General features: G+C 43.8%; 1 protein-coding gene across 5 annotated transcripts in view; it reads right to left on the bottom strand.

Moving 5' to 3' along the window:
* FAM13A (family with sequence similarity 13 member A) overlaps positions 1 to 18,319 on the bottom strand; it is a 207,092-nt gene that overhangs the window by 136,693 nt on the left and 52,080 nt on the right. For 4 of the 5 annotated variants that reach the window (XM_034772859.1, XM_034772855.1, XM_034772858.1 and 1 more), the window contains exons 5-6: positions 18,110 to 18,269; positions 11,001 to 11,081 (exon numbers count right to left, since the gene is read on the bottom strand). In XM_034772859.1, coding sequence (XP_034628750.1) covers positions 11,001 to 11,081; positions 18,110 to 18,269 — 241 coding nt within the window. The remainder of the gene's footprint in view (positions 1 to 11,000; positions 11,082 to 18,109; positions 18,270 to 18,319) is intronic. The other variant, XM_034772857.1, reaches the window with a different exon arrangement.

Here is an 18,319-nt window from a genome sequence, read left to right as displayed (position 1 = left end):
TGAATATTTCCACTCAGTGTTGGTAAAACTCCTGGAAAGTGCTATGATACTTCACAGGTGCATGGCAAGCACCAGATTAAAATACTGTATCAAGGTTTAACAGACAGCAATAACGAATGATGGATTCCCTACCAAAGATGACATCCCACTATGTTGCTATATTTTACTCTTAAGCATTCCCTTCCTGCATGTCTTCCCCATCTTCAGCTTTCTAGACTACCAAAGCTAAGTAATATTTGCATTAGATTTCCAAATGGTCTCACTGGGGGTGGGAGGAAAAGACTGATGACTTGCATCCTCTCCTTACCCTTGCCAAAAACCTTGGAAAAACCATGCTGTATACACCCAGACTTCAGGCTAGCATCTGAAAGGCAGGAGTTTTGTTTTGTGTTAACAGCAGTTCCAGATGACCTCTGCACGTACATTCTCTACTATGTTTAAATTCCTGACCTGTGTAATCAGCTTGTTTACATTTGGAAAATTACCCACTATCCTGATCATTTGCAAGGGCTCTTACCAAAAAAAAAACAAAAAAAAAAACCAACCCTGCCAAATGGGTATGGGGAAGCAGGCCCCATCACCACCCGCAGAGACTTCTTCCATGTAAGGTTTATTGCCAGTAATAAAATCCCACAATGTAAGTCCACATCTTGGTAGGCTGAAATAAATAGCTAATATCCTTATGGTAAATTGTCAGAACTCACCTTTTGGGTCATATCACTTAACAGCACTCCCCTGGCAAGCAGGTAGGTGCAAGGTAATAAGGAATGGCAAAGAACTCTACATTTAACTTGCTTTCTTGGATAAGCAGTGATTCCTGTCACAAATCTGTCAGCATGAAGTGACAGCTCTGTCATCCCTTACATACTTGCTCATGAACTGAGACACTTTTAGAGCACTTTTTTTTTTAAATTGACCTTCTGTTGCAACAAAAGCTTTGGTTAACCCCTTCTGGACCATGTATTTGGCTCAAAATGGCTATCATCGTTATTTATCATTTGCATTACAATAGCATCTAGAGACCCCAACCAATGTGCTTCCTACTGTACAAAGTAAAGCTAATCTCTATAGAGCATGGACAGTCCTTTTGCTCTGGGTTTGTACAGCTCCTAGCACAACGGGGTCCTGGTTCATGGCTATGGCTCGTAGGCACTATGGTAATACAAATAATAAATAAATAATAATAGTGAAAGATGGAGCCCTGAAGAGCTCACAGTCTAAGAGACAAGCCAGATAAAGAGTGGAAGTAGAAAGAGAAGGGATTTACCCAGGATCACACAGCAGGTCAGTGGCAAAGCCAAGAAGAGAATCTGGTTCTCCCGGGTCCCAGTCCTGTACCCTAGATCAGTGCTTCTCAAAGTTGGGCCGCCGCTTGTTCAGGGAAAGCCCCTTCCCGTAGCCCCCACTGGCCTGGAGCAGCGAACCGCGGCCAGTGGGAGCTGCGAGCGGCCGAACCTGCGGACACAGCAGGTAAACAAACCGGCCCGGCCCGCCAGGGGCTTTCCCTGAACAAAGGCGGACCGGCTTTGAGAAGCACTGCCCTAGATCATGCTGACTGTATATTTCTTCAAGCAATAAGCTCCTTCTACCCACCACCATAAACATCTTGCTGGCCAAGAATCTTTCTCATACTTCCAAGTTCTTCACGCAATCCGTAAGTGGCTCTAAATGCAGTTTCTGCTTTTTCAATGCATTAGAGAACTCACTTGGATATTATTTTAAAACATTAACTACAGAGATCTCCCTGCTTAGAAAAGATTACACCACTTCAGTAATACTTTTCGTCCTACTTATTTTGTAGGTGAATAATCCCTTAATGTGAGAAGACAGGTAGAAAGGAGGAGAGTAGAGCCCAGGGTGTTTCTAGAGGTGATAATGGAACAGCATATGTGGGGGAGAATGGCAAGGGAGAAAGGGGAATACTGTGCAGGGCATGCCGTCTAAAGCCTTGGCTACACTTGCAGCTGTACAGCGCTGTGAAGTAAACCTGGCTTCTTACAGCTGAGTAGGGAAAAGCGCTGCAGTCTGTCCACACTGCCATTTGCAGCTGTGTTGGGAGCGGTGCATTATGGGCAGCTATCCCAGCATTCATGTGGCTGCAACGTGCTTTTCAAAATCGGGGGTGCGGTGGATTGTGAGAGGGAGTGTTGGGGGAGAGAGAGTGCTTTTTGGAGCATGTCAGCTCTCCATTTTGCAAGTTCCGAACTCCCAGCCCCCTGCTCATTCATTTACTCACTCAAAGCAAGCTGCAAACTGTTTGCTTTTCTCTATGGTATGAGCTTTGAAACCGGCACTTCCGCATTCCTCCAGCCGGTCACAACAATGGAGAGGATTGGCCATTTGACAAGGTGATAGAACAGCGCTCCAAGCGTTTACACTCACACCAGTGAATTGTAGCCACTCCGCTGCAGCTGTTATTCCTCTCGGAGATGTGGAGTACCTGCAGCAGTGTACCCAGGGAGATACAGCGCTGTAAGTGCCCTGCCAGTGTGGACGGGGAGTGAGTTACAGCGCTGGGGGAGGCTTTACAGTGCTGTAACTTGCAAGTGTAGCCAAGGCCTTAGCCTGTGATCCACAGCTTGACCACAGGCCGAGGAGTGGTAAGAGCTGGGGGGTGGGAGCAATACAGGAGGTCATATGGGAAGATGAAAGGGAAACACAGCTGGCAGAGTAAATCTGGAGAGGATGGCATGTGTGAAGGGGGAGTGCCAGGGAGGCGGGCAAAGTGGGGCCCCTCAGTTAGCAAACTAAGGAGGTTCCCTGACAGCTCCGATCGCTGTTAGCTCTGATCACTGATAAAGATGACAGCTGTTAAAGTTGAAAGTGCATCAACTATGCCAGCCTGTTGTGTCCACACAGGCACAGAATCGACTGAGTCTGCACCGGTTCAGGCTATCCCACTTCTTATCCAGACAGTTTTTGAGTAAGGTATATGGATTGCTACCTTTCCAGAAAATTGAGTGTGGTCCTTTTGCATATGGGCATGCAAATTCTTGATGGGGGAGCAATCAGAATAATTTTTCTAATTGCCCAAAGCTGACAGTGCTCAGAAAGCAGGATGGGACTCAGTCATCTAGCCAATGACTTAACGTTCAGTAAGTGCTTTATAATTATGGGGCAAATCCTTTCTTACTAGCCCCAGCTGCCAACTGCCCTGGGAATCCTGCTTCAGGCTGCAGAGCAGGCTCCACACCCCCTTACACTCATAGAGCTGGGGAGGAAAAGGAGAATCTGCATCCCAATGGATTCTCTGGCTCCACTGCTCCTCCCATGGCCTTCCCCTTAGGTGCTAATGCACAGGGGATCCTCCTGGGGCTGAGTTCTCTCAGGGATTATGCACCCACTAGATTCATCTGTGACAAACATCAGCGAAGCCAAGCTGCTGGCTTGGTGATGGGTCTGAGATGTCCACATATCAAAAGGGGTGTTAATATGTCTGTGGGTTCTTCATTAGGACAGTAAAGAGCAATGACAAAAAGACTTTGAATAGTGCAGATCTGCAGCCATGTATTTATTTATTTAGTTTTGACAGTACGGCCTGCATTGGTTCCTTTTTAGGCTGTCATTACTCAGTAGGAATAGTCCATATTACATATTTGTATCTTGCATTATTGTCCTGTTATGATATGAAACTCAAACTGGACAGGATATTACATTTGTTTTTGCCCTTTTAAACAAAATGCCGAACAAGTGTAAACAGGCTGCCAGGCAATAACCTTTAATATAGTGTAACCTCAGAGCTATAAAAGCCTCTCCATAAAAGAGCAGAGTTATAAAGGAAAACTTGACAGATCTTCTGGATCTGTAGCACACCACTGCTTTGCATTGCAGTCAGTTAAGTGCATTACGTTTATATTAAGTTTGAGGTTTTAAAACTAAGCTCTTTTTAGGTATTAACAGATACTAAAACACGTTAGATCCTTCTGTCAACATTTCAAATGTGACTTGCCCCTGACTCCATTCAGCTGGGTCAGTTTCCTTGGAACCTGGCAAAATATAAATAAATAAATATCCTTCCTCTGAGACTAAGCATGGCGTTTTGAGAGGCCAAAAAGAGGTTACTTAACGGAATTAACACAGGAAGGAGGAGGGGGGTTGAAAATAGGGCTGGAAATGGGACGCTGGCAAAGCTGCCTGTAAACCCCGTCTTGTTACCTCCATAGTATTTAGCGAAGCAAGTTAATGTCCACCAATAAATCAAAACAAACTGTGCTTACCAACCTTTGTTCCCTATTGCCGTTGATCTAACCACAACCAATGCATTTCTGACACCACAATGCAGAGCAGCCATGATATTTTAAATATACCCACAAACATGTTGAATAGTTATTCTATGAGTATTATTTGACCAACCATCATGGCCCTCTTCCTTTTTAATGAAAACTTAGATTAGCACTGACATTTGCAAACTTAATCTCCAAATGCTTAATAACTGGTTTCTCCAGTCTGAGCTGCTCACATAGAATCAGTCAGTAAGCAAACAAACCTTTACCAACACTTTCTCTTCAAGACATAGAGCCAAATTCCCTGCTGATATCAACGTGGGGCTGCTGCTCTGAAGTCAATGGAGCTGTGCTGGCATTGTATCAGCAGCGAATATGCCACACGGTTTCTGCAAAGTGTGTGTGTGTGGATGGGGCAGGGGGGAAATCTGTGCCAGACCTATACCTGGTATAGACTACTGCCCCAGTGGCAATGTGGGGGTATAAGACGGAGTAGCTACTTCATGGAAGCTCTTCTCCCCCACCCATGCAGTGCAGGTAGTTCACCCAAGGAAGTAAGAGGGCAGTTTACTCCACCTCTTTCCCCTGCATGGTTGTGTAAAGTGGTTCACTATTGAGCCCTAATGAATTAAGCCTCACAGCAGTCCTGTGAGATGGTAGTAATCTTTACCTATTCTACAGCAGCTAAATTAAGGTACAAAGAGGCTAAGCCTGGGATTTTCAAAGGAGCCTAAGGGAATTAGGTGCATAACTCATAAAATTTCAATGGGATTTGGGTATCTGACTCCCTTAGGCTCCTTCGAAAAAAACAACAACTGAGCCTGAATAGATTGGCCAGGGTCAAAGAGCGCTTGGAACAGAATCCAAGAGCCTCGACTTCCAGCCCCCTGTTTTAACACTCCCTTCTCAGCACAAAGAACCATGTTCAAACACAGGCAACTTTATTCTTATAGCAATAAGTCCTTAAGTTAAAATGCTGACCTAAAAAAAAAAAAAAGAGTGAGAGAGAGGGGTGCAGCGGAGTTCTCTCAAAACAAAGGTCTGCCCAGGAATCCAGAAAGCTAGCCTAAAGGAACAACTCCATCAGTGGCTATTAGCCAAGGTAATCAGGGACACAACCCCATGCTCTGAGTGTTCCTAAACCTCTGACTGCCAGAAGCTGGGACTGGATGATTGGGGATGGTTCACTAGATAAATTGCCCTGTTCTGTTCATTCCCTCTGAAGCACCCAGCATTGGCCACTGTCAGAAAACAGGATGCTGGGCTAGATGGACCGTTGGTCTGACCTCTATGGCTATTCTTATATTCTTAACTCATTTTTATTAATTTATCAGTTCATGAAACCACCACTGCGGTACAATTTTCTTCTGGGTAAAAACAAACATGTACAGTGATTTAACATAAACAATAAAAAACATTTGTTGCTACTAGTGTTCCGCTCCACATCCCCCACTATGTAATCCTATTTGTTTTCGGCTTCACAGAAAAAGAAGAAAACATCCTTGTTGAAAGAGGAAATTATGTAAGCAAAGTTGTTTAGATAAAAGAATGATTAACAAGCCGTATAATGAAGTATAAAAACTCCTGTTTTAAACATGCTGATTTCATCTCAATTGCTACTGAGGCCTGGGAAGAAAAGCTAGGGTGCATCAGAACCTATATTACAATCTTTCCAAAAATTCAACAGACTTTTGAGATGGAAGTAATAAAAAGCACAGCCAAATAGCTTTCAAATATATATCACCACTGTTTCACTGCATAATGAATACCCACATTCAGTTCCCCTTTCATTTCCTTTTGTCCTTCCAAGATTATTTATATATGCGACCTTTTACCTGAGACCATATCTCTTACTAAAAAAATAAACGTGACTTTGCTCTGCTTTGACAAAGCCTTAATCTACTTCATTTGTTATAGATATTGCAACAAAACACATACAGTCTGATAAGCTGGAATGTTGGAGACTGGTGCTAGAGAATGTAGCAGTATTTTTATAAGGAAATACAAAGCATCTACAAAAAAGTTTTGCTACACGTATAAAATTCCCTGTTGCCAAGTTGCCCTTAATTGGTCACCTTTTAAAATTTGTCATTTTCCTCTGTTCTTAAAAAAGTGTTCTCTCCACAGTTGCCAGATAGGGATTTTATTTAATTATATGGGTGAGGCAGAGAGACTTTTCCATATTCATACAGCAAAACATGCATTTTGGTAATCAAGGGGCGTTCAATAATGAATGCATGAAGGGTTAAACAGACAACACTGCAAGCACGTGCTGAGCTTGTATTTCCTGAGTTTGGAAAGGGTACATCCACAATATTTTAGGGTGGCTCATTTTCTGCTCTCCCCTTTCTGTGACTGTAACCCCCATTGTTATTAGTTCAACAAGTGGGTTCAGGAGACAAAAGACCCACATGTGTTTCCATCTACCATAGCCATCTGCACACACTCAGCATCTGTCATATCTGACACCTTAAGAGCTAAGATGCCATAAGCAAAGTTAATGAGAATGATTCAAGATCTCATGACTGTCAGGATATGTTTACACTGCAACGTAAGCCCTAGCTGAGACCAGACTTGAGCCCAAAACCCCATTTCCTTCTACACACAAATCTCTCAGGTTAGGGCTTGGACCCTGCAGGGGTAGAGGGTTTGAGCCCAAGTCAAGCCAGGACCCGCGGTTTGAGCCGATTGCTTTGCAGTTTAGTGGCAGTCCCCACAACTCAGGTCCTGGGAGGCCGTCAAAATTATCCCAAAATCCCCTGGGCCAACTTCCTCTCTAGCCCAAGAATCTCCAATCTCCAGGGAAGAAGCAGCAATCCCCCTTAGTAGAGTATAGCAGCTCGGTGAGTCAGCGTTTAACCTTCCATTGGCTTCTGAACACCGGGTTACAAACACACCAGGAGAGAGCCTTCTGTGCCGGCAATAGAGACTGACCAGAAGTCATCTTTCGCGAAGCAAGCAGCTTCATGGTCACAGGTGCAAGGCCAGCAAAACAGCGGACTTCAGTAAGAGGACCAGGAATGACTATGCATACCAGCAAATAGTGAAGAAACTGGCAATGATGCAAATTTACTGGATCAATGACCAGTGCAGGGAGTGGATTAAGCATCTCAAGATTGAGTACAGGAAAACCAGAGACCAGAAACCCACCTCGGGCAACCCGTCACCACACCTGTTTTATAAGGAGTCTGATTGGGTGCTGTGTCAAGCACGGAGTCAATGGTGGTGCATGATGACCTGGTCAGCCAGGATGGTGCCTACTGGCCCCAGAACCCAGCATGAGGCCTGATGGAAGCAGGAGCAGCTCTACGTTTTTTGCCGCCCCAAGCACGGCAGTCAGGTGGCCTTCGGCGGCATGCCTGCGGGTGGTCCGCTGGTCCCGCGGATTCGGCAGCGTTTCTGCGGGTGATCTGCCGGTCCTGCGCCTTCGGCGTATCCGCCGCCGAATTTCCGCCGAAACCGCGGGACCGGCGGACCTCCCGCAGGCATGCTGCAGAAGGCTGCTTGACTGCCGCCCTCATGGTGACCAGCACACCGCTCCCCGCAGCTTGCTGTCCCAGGCACGTGCTTGCTGCACTGGTGCCTGGAGCCCCCCTGGATGGAAGCCAGCGGCAGGTGCCGAGTGAAGACAGTGAAGTGACCTGTTGCATTCAGCAGCCCCTTGCTGTCACACATCCATTCAGGGCGACATGGCTCACCTCGGGCAGCACAAAGACACAGCAAGCTACAGTAATGCAGACAGCACTGATATGGAATCCATACAGATCTGCAATCTGTCAAAGCACATTCAACCACCATTCTACACCTGCTCAGAGTGTAATTAAACTGTCTTCTGTCAGGGCCTCGGAAATCAGGGCACAGTTTCATTAGCCCAGGCAAAAGGAGGTACTCAGGGTCCTCCAAAACAACGGTGGGGACAGTAATTCAATTAATGACAATGTCATTTGGTGGGAATAGTGTCCCAGCCTGTCCATGAATGTAGACTCCCAACCGGCAAAAAACCCTGGCATCATGAACTTTTTCAGTGCACCCCCGTTGACATTCATAATTCGACCTCTGTGATTCACAAAAACCTACATCTTTGTGGTTTATGTACTCATGTACAACTCGAGGATGGCAAACTATGGGCACAAGTCCCACCAATGGCCCCGACGCAGATTGGAAACCTCATTCTCTCAAGGCCAGCAATTACTTCAGGAATATCCCATCACGTTGGGGTAAACCACGTGCCTGATTGCCTCAGAAAACCTCTGCCACTGCTTTACCCACAGTTGACTTTCTGACACCCAACTGGTTAGCAATGGACCTGTAGCAGTCTGGGGTAGCCAGGTTCCAGACAGTTATAGTAATCCGCTTTTGGACCAGCGAGGGTGCTCTCATGTGTGTGTCTTTATCCTGGAAGGTTGAGGTAAGCGGCTCACAAAGTTCCAGAAATGTACCTTTCTTCATGCGGAAGCTCTGGAATATCTGCTGGTCATTCCAGGTCTGCACGACAATGGGATCCCACCAGTCTGTGCTTTGTGGCAATGCTTCAGAAGTGGCTGTCTATCTAGGGGGCATCAGTGGCTGTACCAAGTGTCATATGCAGCATCAACTAGTTTGAGTCTGCAGGTCTGTGTGCTTCTCCTTCTCCATCATAAGCTCTATGAGGTGCCTTTGGTGGCTCAGAAAACACTGCTGAAACATCGACCCGCATCTCACGCATCCTGACAGAGGAGTGAAAGTGCAAGTAAGAAAAGTTCATCAAAAGATGCCTCCTCCGTGTTGCTGGGTCCAGTAGCTAGGAGTGCAAAGACCAAAATGACTGCTTGGCAGGATGTGTTGGCAGGCTGTTCAAACTTCCTGTAACACGCAGGATGGACAGTCACATTTTCCCACAATGCATCACAATCAAAGGGCTAGAGCAGCCACATTTCAGGAGGGCGCTAGGGAGTCGGAGTCTGCGTGCTGCAGCATGGACATCAGAGATCCAAGCTCGAGCCCAGGTTAGAAAATTCTTAAAACAGAGTTAACAATCAATGTAGACACTCAAGCCCTGGGTTCTTGAACCCAGGGTCTGTTGATTCGAGTCCCACTAACCCGGGGCTTACACTACCATGTAGACAAACCCTCATAGTCATGCTAGATAAGGATTCATAGATTCAAGGACTGGAAGGGACCTCAAGAGGTCATCGAGTCCAGTCTCCTGCTTGCATGGCAGGACCAAATACTGTCTAAACCCTCAAAGTCATGCTAAATAAGGAATCAGTATCAAAATTAAAATAAAACCTGCAAACAAACATTGCCAAAGCAAATGCATGGCTAAAATTCCTTGCAACTTACCAGAAAGCTAGGTGTATGTGCCGTAATGCGGGTTTGTTTATGGAACAGCAAAGCTCGGATCAACACTAAGGACCTTTATTGTTCTCTCTGAGTGGTTTAAGAACAGGTGTCTGATTTATCTATTTATTGTAAAGTAATCCATAAATAGAACATGATCTCAAAGAAAAGCATGACCTAGATGTGGGAGAAATTCAGGCTCTCCAGACTAGCATCTCATGTTACTCTTGCTTTGAGTCAGCCCTGAAAAAGCAGAAGTTGTGCTGCTGATCTAAAAGTCAAGCACACATACAATAACAGAAACTTGCCATAGGGAAACAGCCCAAAGAGAATACATCAATTTGAATTTTAAAATAAGTATTTGCCATTTCAGTAAATTATTTACTTTTAAATTTACTTACGTAGTTCATTCAATTACTGTCCCAGAGATTCCCTATGTACACAATATAGGACCTTTCTAATGACTGGAAATGTGCTATTAACTACACGCAAGCTAGTTCCCTCTAAGTATAGACAATCAGGGTCCAAGGGTGCTTGGACCTGGTAGAAGAGAGATAGAAGGTGTATAACAGGTAGCTAGAGCTTTTGTCCCCTCTCGTACCTGCACAGGAACCAGTCATGATTGCAGTTACTGGGCTGTCCAGAGAACAGAGACTGCTTACTTCTAGAACACCCTGGGGCGCAAGCCACAACCTAAAGAGGTACCGTAGAGGTGGGGCAAAGCCCCCAACCTCCACGCTCCGCAGAGACCAGCGGAAATGGCCAGAAATGCAGAGAAGATCATGTGGCACTCTCTTAAGAAATAGTGCAGCAGCTGTGCTTAGCCTATGCACCCAGGAACACATTCTGCCTTCCCGCATAGCCCCTGGCATGGTGTGACGCCACTCAGACCCCAACACAGGCCAGTGTGCTATTAGGCATGATCTGTCCTTAAACGTATTTAATGATGGGATTTTCACAAGTGCACAGTGCCTGCCGAACTCTGCTACCACTGAAGTCAGTGGGAGTTTTGCCACTGACTACAATGGGAGGAGAGTTGCACCAATGCTAAGCCCTTTTGAAAATCCCACCCTAAAAGTAGTGTAGATCAAAACACCATAGTTCAGAATCTGGTGAACTCCCCATAGTGAAAAATATCTACACTTAACCTGTCTGGAGTAGGTCTGCCTGCTTGTAACATGCCCTTCTTCTAAACATGGTCTCAACTTTATCAAACTTTAAAATGGTTATAATACGTAGCTATCACACAGAGTTCCTGTGAAACTTGACTGATCAATTGTGTGACTAGTTAATGAGAAGCAGCATGAGGATTGAGGAATCTGAAGAAGAGGACCAACGGGATGTTGGCAACATGAAAACTCTCACTCCCTTTACCCCCCAAATTCTTGTTTCCCATCTGGCAGGGAAACTGAACAACAACAGAATGGTATGTCTGCGAATATGCCCATTTTACTGTACCTTGCTTCGTAGCGTTGACTTCGGTGCCTCTCTTTCTAAAGCTCTTGTCAGATTGATAGGCAGGGACTGCTCACAACTGGCCTAATATAAGGAGACCCCAAAAATAAACAGACAATAAAAACACTTAAAACTAAACATGCGCACACACACACACACACACAAATAACTATTTCTATTTACTCAGCATTACTGCCAGGCACCTGCCTGCTTATATATACACAATAGGCAAAGCTCCCTAATGATTTCAGTGACAAAAATGTGGCAGTTATCTTTAAAGAAGGTACTCGAGAAATAGAGATGGAAGGAGGGAGGAAAAGATCTGCTCTCTGATTCAATCATAGTTGAGCTGTGCTATACCTGAAGTATTCTATTTTATTCTCACAATACACTGAATTTAAATAATCTATCACTTCACATACGGTACAGCCGAAGTTTACATCATTTGTACATATGCAGATCTGTGTATTTATTCAGGATTATATTAAGGGCTCGTTAAACTAGCTCCCCCAGTGACAAACTATACTAGCAATTTCTACTTCGGTTTAAGTTGTGTCTACATGGAGGGAGGGAGCGTAGCTATGATGGTTAGTGATGTGATCTTCACTTTCCTAATTAATAAAGCTATACCAACAAAACTTTGCAGTGTAGACCTGACTTTAGTAACACCACTAGCTATTGCTTTATAATTTTGCAAGTGCTTCAGCTAAATGAACGATTATGTATTAACAACACTAACCCAATAACTCTGTTTTACATAAGTACAGTGTATAGCACAGTGGGATCCTGGTCCATTAATAGGGCTCCCAGGTACTAAAGCAGGGGTCGGCAACCTTTCAGAAGTGCTGTGCCGAGTCTTCATTTAGTCACTCTGATTTAAGGTTTCACACGCCAGTCATACATTTTAACGTTTTAGAAGGTCTCTTTCTAAGTCTATAATATAGAACTAAACTATTGTTGTGTGTAAAGTAAATAAGGTTTTTAAAATGCTTAAGAAGCTTCATTTAAAATTAAATTAAAATGCAGATACCCCCGGACTCGGGCAATGTGAGTGCCACTGAAAATCAGCTCGTGTGCCGCCTTCGGCACGCGTGCCATAGGTTGCCTACCCCTGTACTAAAGTAATACAAATAATTAATTATTATTGATAATAATGATAATAATAATAATAATACTTAAAGCTGCTGAGTCAAGAGCATTAGAAAGAGATGCCAAAATTATACATGTGATTATTTGAGGATCATCTGATCTTTCCCGTTCCTATTTGACTTATACATAGACTAAACATCATAGCATTCCTTCCCCCCCCTTGGCATTCAACACACTACTGTAGGTGAAGTGTTTGGAGGCTTGTAAACTTTCCCTTACACATCTCATATTGCTCATTTCCTGTCAGCTCTCATCTTAAAATGTCATCCTGGCTGAATCACTTTTTGCTCCTATTATAAATATGCCCATCTGCTCATTGGCGGACAACACTGAAGTACTAAACAAGGAAACATTACCCAGAAAGCCAAAGAAAGATATCCACAGGTGCTTTTCCCCACACTGCTCTCTTCTCTCTTATTTGAGTCTGCTATCATAAACACTGATTGCTCTTTGGCCCAGATGGGAGAGACCTGTTGTTGTCTTGTCCAAATATGGTAATACAGAAAGAAAAGAAAGCCTGCACTGTTTATCAGCGCTACTATATCCTTAAGGTGGGGTTTTCAAACAGGATCAATTCCCACTGACTTCAATGGGAGAAGAGTTGAGCAATGCTGAGCCCTTTAGAAAACCTAGCCTTAGTACAATGTTAGAATGGCATGGAAAAATATTAAACTGGACATAAGTAGAAGGAAGCTGTTCAAAACTTCAAAAGCTTCCCCGGGGCAAGAGACACATTTGGGACTAGAACACGGGTCTTTCTTTTCCTGACCAGTGGAGGGACAACTCTCTTGTGTTTGTTACATGTATAATGCCCAGTATCTCAGCCGAGATGAGTGAGGGGGAAGTTTGGTTGATTAAAATTAGGGAGGAAGGTGAGGGATTTCACCACCAGACTCCCACTGGGACAATTTTGGGCAACTCTTTCTGGCTATTGTCATAGAAGTGTTTAGGCTGTTTTAGATAGTTGCGAGAAGAGGGCTGAGACTATTATTTTAAAAACATTTTTCTTTCCAGTAATCCAGATGGAGTTTGCAAAAGTATAAAGTGGAAATGGAGTTTTACCACTGACTTAAATGGGAGCAAAATTAGACCAATGCTAACTACTTTTGAACATCCACCTTCATTGTTCTACCTGGAGATAACATGCTTGATTCTGCAAGGGCTGAGCCCTCTGGCCTGATCCAATTAAGTAATTAAGCATGTGGCTAAGATTGAAGTCAATGGGATCACTCATGCTCTTAAAGTAAGGCACATGCTTAAGTATTTTGCTTTGCTGGACTGGGTCCAGAGCGCTCAGCATCCTGATGATCAGGCCCCAAATGATTTCATTTCTAAACACAATTGCCCTTGATAGTTCTCTCACAAAAATCTAACTAAGCATTCATAGACCAACAGTGGACATAACGCTGTGCTAGCAGCATACACATTTCTGCTAGAATACTGCTGTGATTTGAAGCACAAAATGCAGAAATCTGTTTTGCCAGCTAATCCCCTATGTGAAGTGGAACCATTTAGTTGAACAGTAGAAATGGGTGAAGGGAAAAGTATATTCCACATAAAAAGAAAAAGCTGACAGGAGACCAGTTTTCATATCACTCTACAGTTTTAAATCCCCTAACTAACTTCCCCTCCCCTGCTACTCATTGGAATGTACCTAGAAATTGCTTGTAATTTTATAAACAGAGTTTACTTGGTATTTTGCATCCAGGCAAACAGGGGAGGTCTGCTCTGTCACTAAAAGGGGAAGAAAAGGACAATTACATAGCTTTGCCACATCTCCTATAGCTAAACGTGGAGCAGAATCAAGCCCTGTTCAACCCACTGCTTAAGCAGGTTCTGTTGTGTTTCAGTGCAAGCATTTACATGTAATGACACCCTTCTGTGCTGTCAGCTGCTCAGTTATTACAAATTTAAAGTGTTCTGCTAAAAAGATATTTGGGTGGGAGACTTCCAAAGGAAAAAAAATGTGTGTGGCTGGGAGCCAGGTTGCACTTTTCCATCCAAGTCAGCACTCAACCAAGGCCTTAGCATTTTGCTGAGAGGGACCCTGCTACTGGAGTGTCATCTTTCACCTGAGATATACGGTAAGACTGAGGTCTTGACGGTTTCTGGTAATTAAAAAGCCCACTATATTTTTTTGGAAGGAGTGGTAATCTCGCCAGACTCTCACTGGAGAAATTATATTCTGCCTGCCTAGATTCCCTCCGCAATTCAAACTCAATAAAAGCATTCTTCACTTCCAATTCCTAACTGTTGGGTTGCATTGCTGATCACTGCTAATCAGTAGTCACATTTCATCAGAGATGTGGTTGCATAACAATGGATAATTGTGTATTATTGGACTGTCTATAATTGCAGTTTGAACAGCACTTTGAGATCCTCTAGAATGAAAGGCACTAGATACAAATGGAAGGAAGCATTATTATTGGGTAGGCTTCTTAAACCAGTTTATTCACAGGTCAGTTGATAAAATGGCAATAGTGAAATGGGGAATTGATTTATATTTTAATTATGTACGTTATTTTTCAGTTTAATGCCACAAAACTCAGTCAAGACCATATCAAAACACCCTGAGAATTCTGTTCTAAAGCATAACATGAGTAACATTTTCTTTTAGCACACACATACCCACAGTGCAATTCATACACAGCAGTCCAGTTATACTGTCCCCTTTCCTGGATGGATTGTCAAGTAATAACTAGTTCTGATGTGACACTACTCCATAAAGGCAGAAATTAGGAGGGTGCACTGAGGTTTTATTTTATGGCTCTTGTAAATCAGAGGTATGCAACACACGATAGATATCTAATCTGTACACATAACCCTCTTATTAATGTGCGCCTACTCTACTAGTTTATCTCTTATTATCTTTAGGCTAGCAAATACCACAGAAAGGAGTCACCCCCAATTTGACAATCATGCCACTATATGATAATGGTACAGAAACTCTCTCAAGGTCATTGAACGGTACCCAAAATTAAGGAATAACAGCCTTGATAATTTTTTCATTGCTTTGAGATTATAATCTTACAATATGGCCTGAGTAACAGGCAGCATGCAGCTGCGCTGTTCCGGGAGCAAAGCAGGGACTGAACTGTAACTTGGAAAGTCTTCATTCAGTCCCTCCTTCCCTACTGATCCATGGGGAAAGCCAGCCCTCTCCTTGGCACAGCTTATATTCCTGTGCACAGCGACTGAGCACATAGGGGGGTGGAGCCAATGACCTGTCCACACCCTTGCCCATCTGTGAGAGAGGTGAAACACACGCGGGGTTGAAGATGCTCATTGCCCCCCTACCCCCGCCCTGTGCAGACACACAGCAAGAGTCACCATCTCGCCTTTGATATTTTACATTATTATAGCATTGTGGAGTCACTTCTCTTTTTTCCTTCTCATAAAAGCTATTTACTTTTGGTTTCCTCAAAAACACTGAATTTTTCAAAACTCTTGCACTTTGTACAATAATAAAACTACGAGGTGCTGAGTTTTAAATGCTTTGCATCTTGCATGGTTTTCGCAGTCAAGTGTTTTTTCAAAATGCAACTCAAAAACCACCCGTGATCTTTGCATGGTCTTGGTTGAATGAGCCACGTTTTTATTTTTTAAAAGAGCATATTCTCTTCAAGAAAGCAAACGGTTTTATCTGTAGTCTGGGCAGATCTTAAGATACCCAGGCCACAGGGCGTCATGCGTCACGTGAGGTCAAGAAGGTGATGAGCATAACGGAGTTCAAGCGAAGATGCTACAGTTCCAAAGTGGGAAGGGATGGCAAAAGCCATAATCCCCTTGTATCATGTTTTACCAGCAAATACCTAGAATAGGCCTGGCGCCTGTTCTAAAAGTAGAGCATTATGTATGCAGGCGGTGAGGACAGCTGACAATCTCGTGTCTGAAATGCACTCATGAAAAACAGGGGAGATACAGGGGAAGAAAAAAAAAATCTATACTAAGGCTCTGTCTAAGAGCAGGTTCCTGATTTCAGCAACAAAACAGAAGCACAGAACCATACAAAAACACAAAAGGCCTTTGTCCAAGGCCCTTGGCGCTTGCCCCCAGCTCTGCATCAGGAAGCTTTCTGTGCCAACATTGATGTTTTTAAAACTCTAAACTGGCGCTGGACAAACACACTTTTAAATTAATTTCCTCCACCTATTTACCCCTCGGTTCCCATCCCCTGGGCTCTTCATGTAGCATTTCAAAATAAAGAATTCCCACAGAATTGTGTCCCAATGCCCTAGTGTCGCAGCACACACCTAGGAGGAAACAATGCTAAAAATATGCCAAGAAGAGTGGAGGAAACATACAGACACAGTGATATGGGGTAGGAGGGACCATGACCTGATAGCACCAGGTGGTCATTTTATTTTACAACATTTGTTTTATTATACAAACTTAATTTTGGATGTTGGGGCAAAAAGACAAGTTGGGGGTTAAAGTATGAGGATAGGAATTGTGGGATGAAGGGAGGAGAGAGGGAGAAGCGAAGAGGCAGGGGAGGGGAGAGATGGGTTCAGTGGACAGGGAAGGTGAGGTTGGGCACCTGGAGGACTGCAATGGTAGGAGAGGGATGAAAGGGCAGTACCAACCAATGGCAATACAGATAACGATGAAGGGGGTGGAAATACCCCATGTCCAAATTTCAGAGGCCAGGGAATGATGATGTCAGGAAGCTGCAAAGGCTCTCCTCAGCTGCTCTCCATGTGGAATGAGGGCTGGGAGGCCACTGAGACTGGCACCCTAGGATGAACCAACTGGACCTAGCAAAGAAGAGCTGGAAGGCTCTGGCATACCTGCATCTTCAAACTGTAGCCAGTGCTCGCTGCACCAGATTCTGTCCTGGTTAATACCCCATGCAACCCACAGAATTTAACGGGATTGCACGAGGGTGTAAACTGGAGTAGAATCCGGACCAAACTCTTCACTTGTGCAAACACTGCAATGACTGTAAGTCTGCCACTAGCCAGCAGTACATGGGAATTACTCAATAGCTTTGCAAGAAGAATAGACTTTGCACACAAACCACATGCAAGTTGCTGGACTATGTGACCCAGAGCAAGCCAATAAATCTGTAAAGTAATTGTATTTTTGTGACAGGGAGCAACGTGCTGCTACCTTCTGCTGATGCATGAGCTTTTGTAATCTGGAACCTCACTGACTTTCTCCTACATACTGAACTAATTTATTATCATTCCTTTTATAAGTTCCACTGCGCCATCTAGAATTTATTATACAATCAGCAGGTTCAGGGACACTTGCCAGGACACAAGGAAGGTGACTTTCAGGAATGGCAGAACACACACCGTCAAAGGGCCCATCAAGTATGTATGCAGCTTGGAGTAAACAGGTTGCTCTTATTCCTTTTGCCTGAGCGTTTGGTTACATCATACCAGATCGACTGTGAATAACACCAAACATTAGCCACAGGTCTACAACTAATTGCTTCCAGAAGTACAGGTCTTTCCAGGAAGGTGATACTTTCTTTACTGCAGGTCAATGGTGAGGGACTACGATGTTTTAGGTCGGTGCATGACTGAACCTTTGCCAAGGTGGCCCCTGGGCATTATACTTGCTTGTCTTGGACACTGACCTCAGTCACCCCCCTCTACACCATCACTATTAGATCCACCTTTTTATTTTAAATAAATGAAATTATTAGAGCTGTTTCCTGTTTAATCATAGGCACTCCCTATGTTAATTTAATAGAGAATAAACATGTTAAATAGAATAAACTCTCAGGGCATCAAAAGGCAAATAGCAGTAGAAAAGTGACCTGCTAAAGGACAGAGTCGTTAGAAGAGTGAAATGGTGGTAGCAGCATATGAAGGTCAATATCAGAGAAATGTATTATACCAGCATCAATGCCTCCCATCCAGCTTGTGAAGATTTCTAGACTTCCCCTGCATGGTCTCACCTGTATCACAGTATTGCATCAAAACTGAAAGGGCAATATTACAGGTACTCACTTTCACTAAAATAATTCTTGCTAGCTCTTCACATGCATGATTTTCATCATCCTTCTTTGTGTGCTCCAGCTCAAACAAAGTATTATAGTTTTCCAGCATTTTGGCCATTATTTTGTTGCAGATTTCCTGTTCCTTCATACCTTCAAATCCAGAAGGCACGCTACAAAATTGGATGAAACAGCAAGCAGAGTATTAGAAGGACTCAAAATA

Source organism: Trachemys scripta, chromosome 5 (assembly GCF_013100865.1).
Source record: "Trachemys scripta elegans isolate TJP31775 chromosome 5, CAS_Tse_1.0, whole genome shotgun sequence".
Taxonomy (NCBI): domain Eukaryota; kingdom Metazoa; phylum Chordata; order Testudines; family Emydidae; genus Trachemys; species Trachemys scripta.
This window is presented reverse-complemented; position numbering and strand designations above follow the sequence as displayed.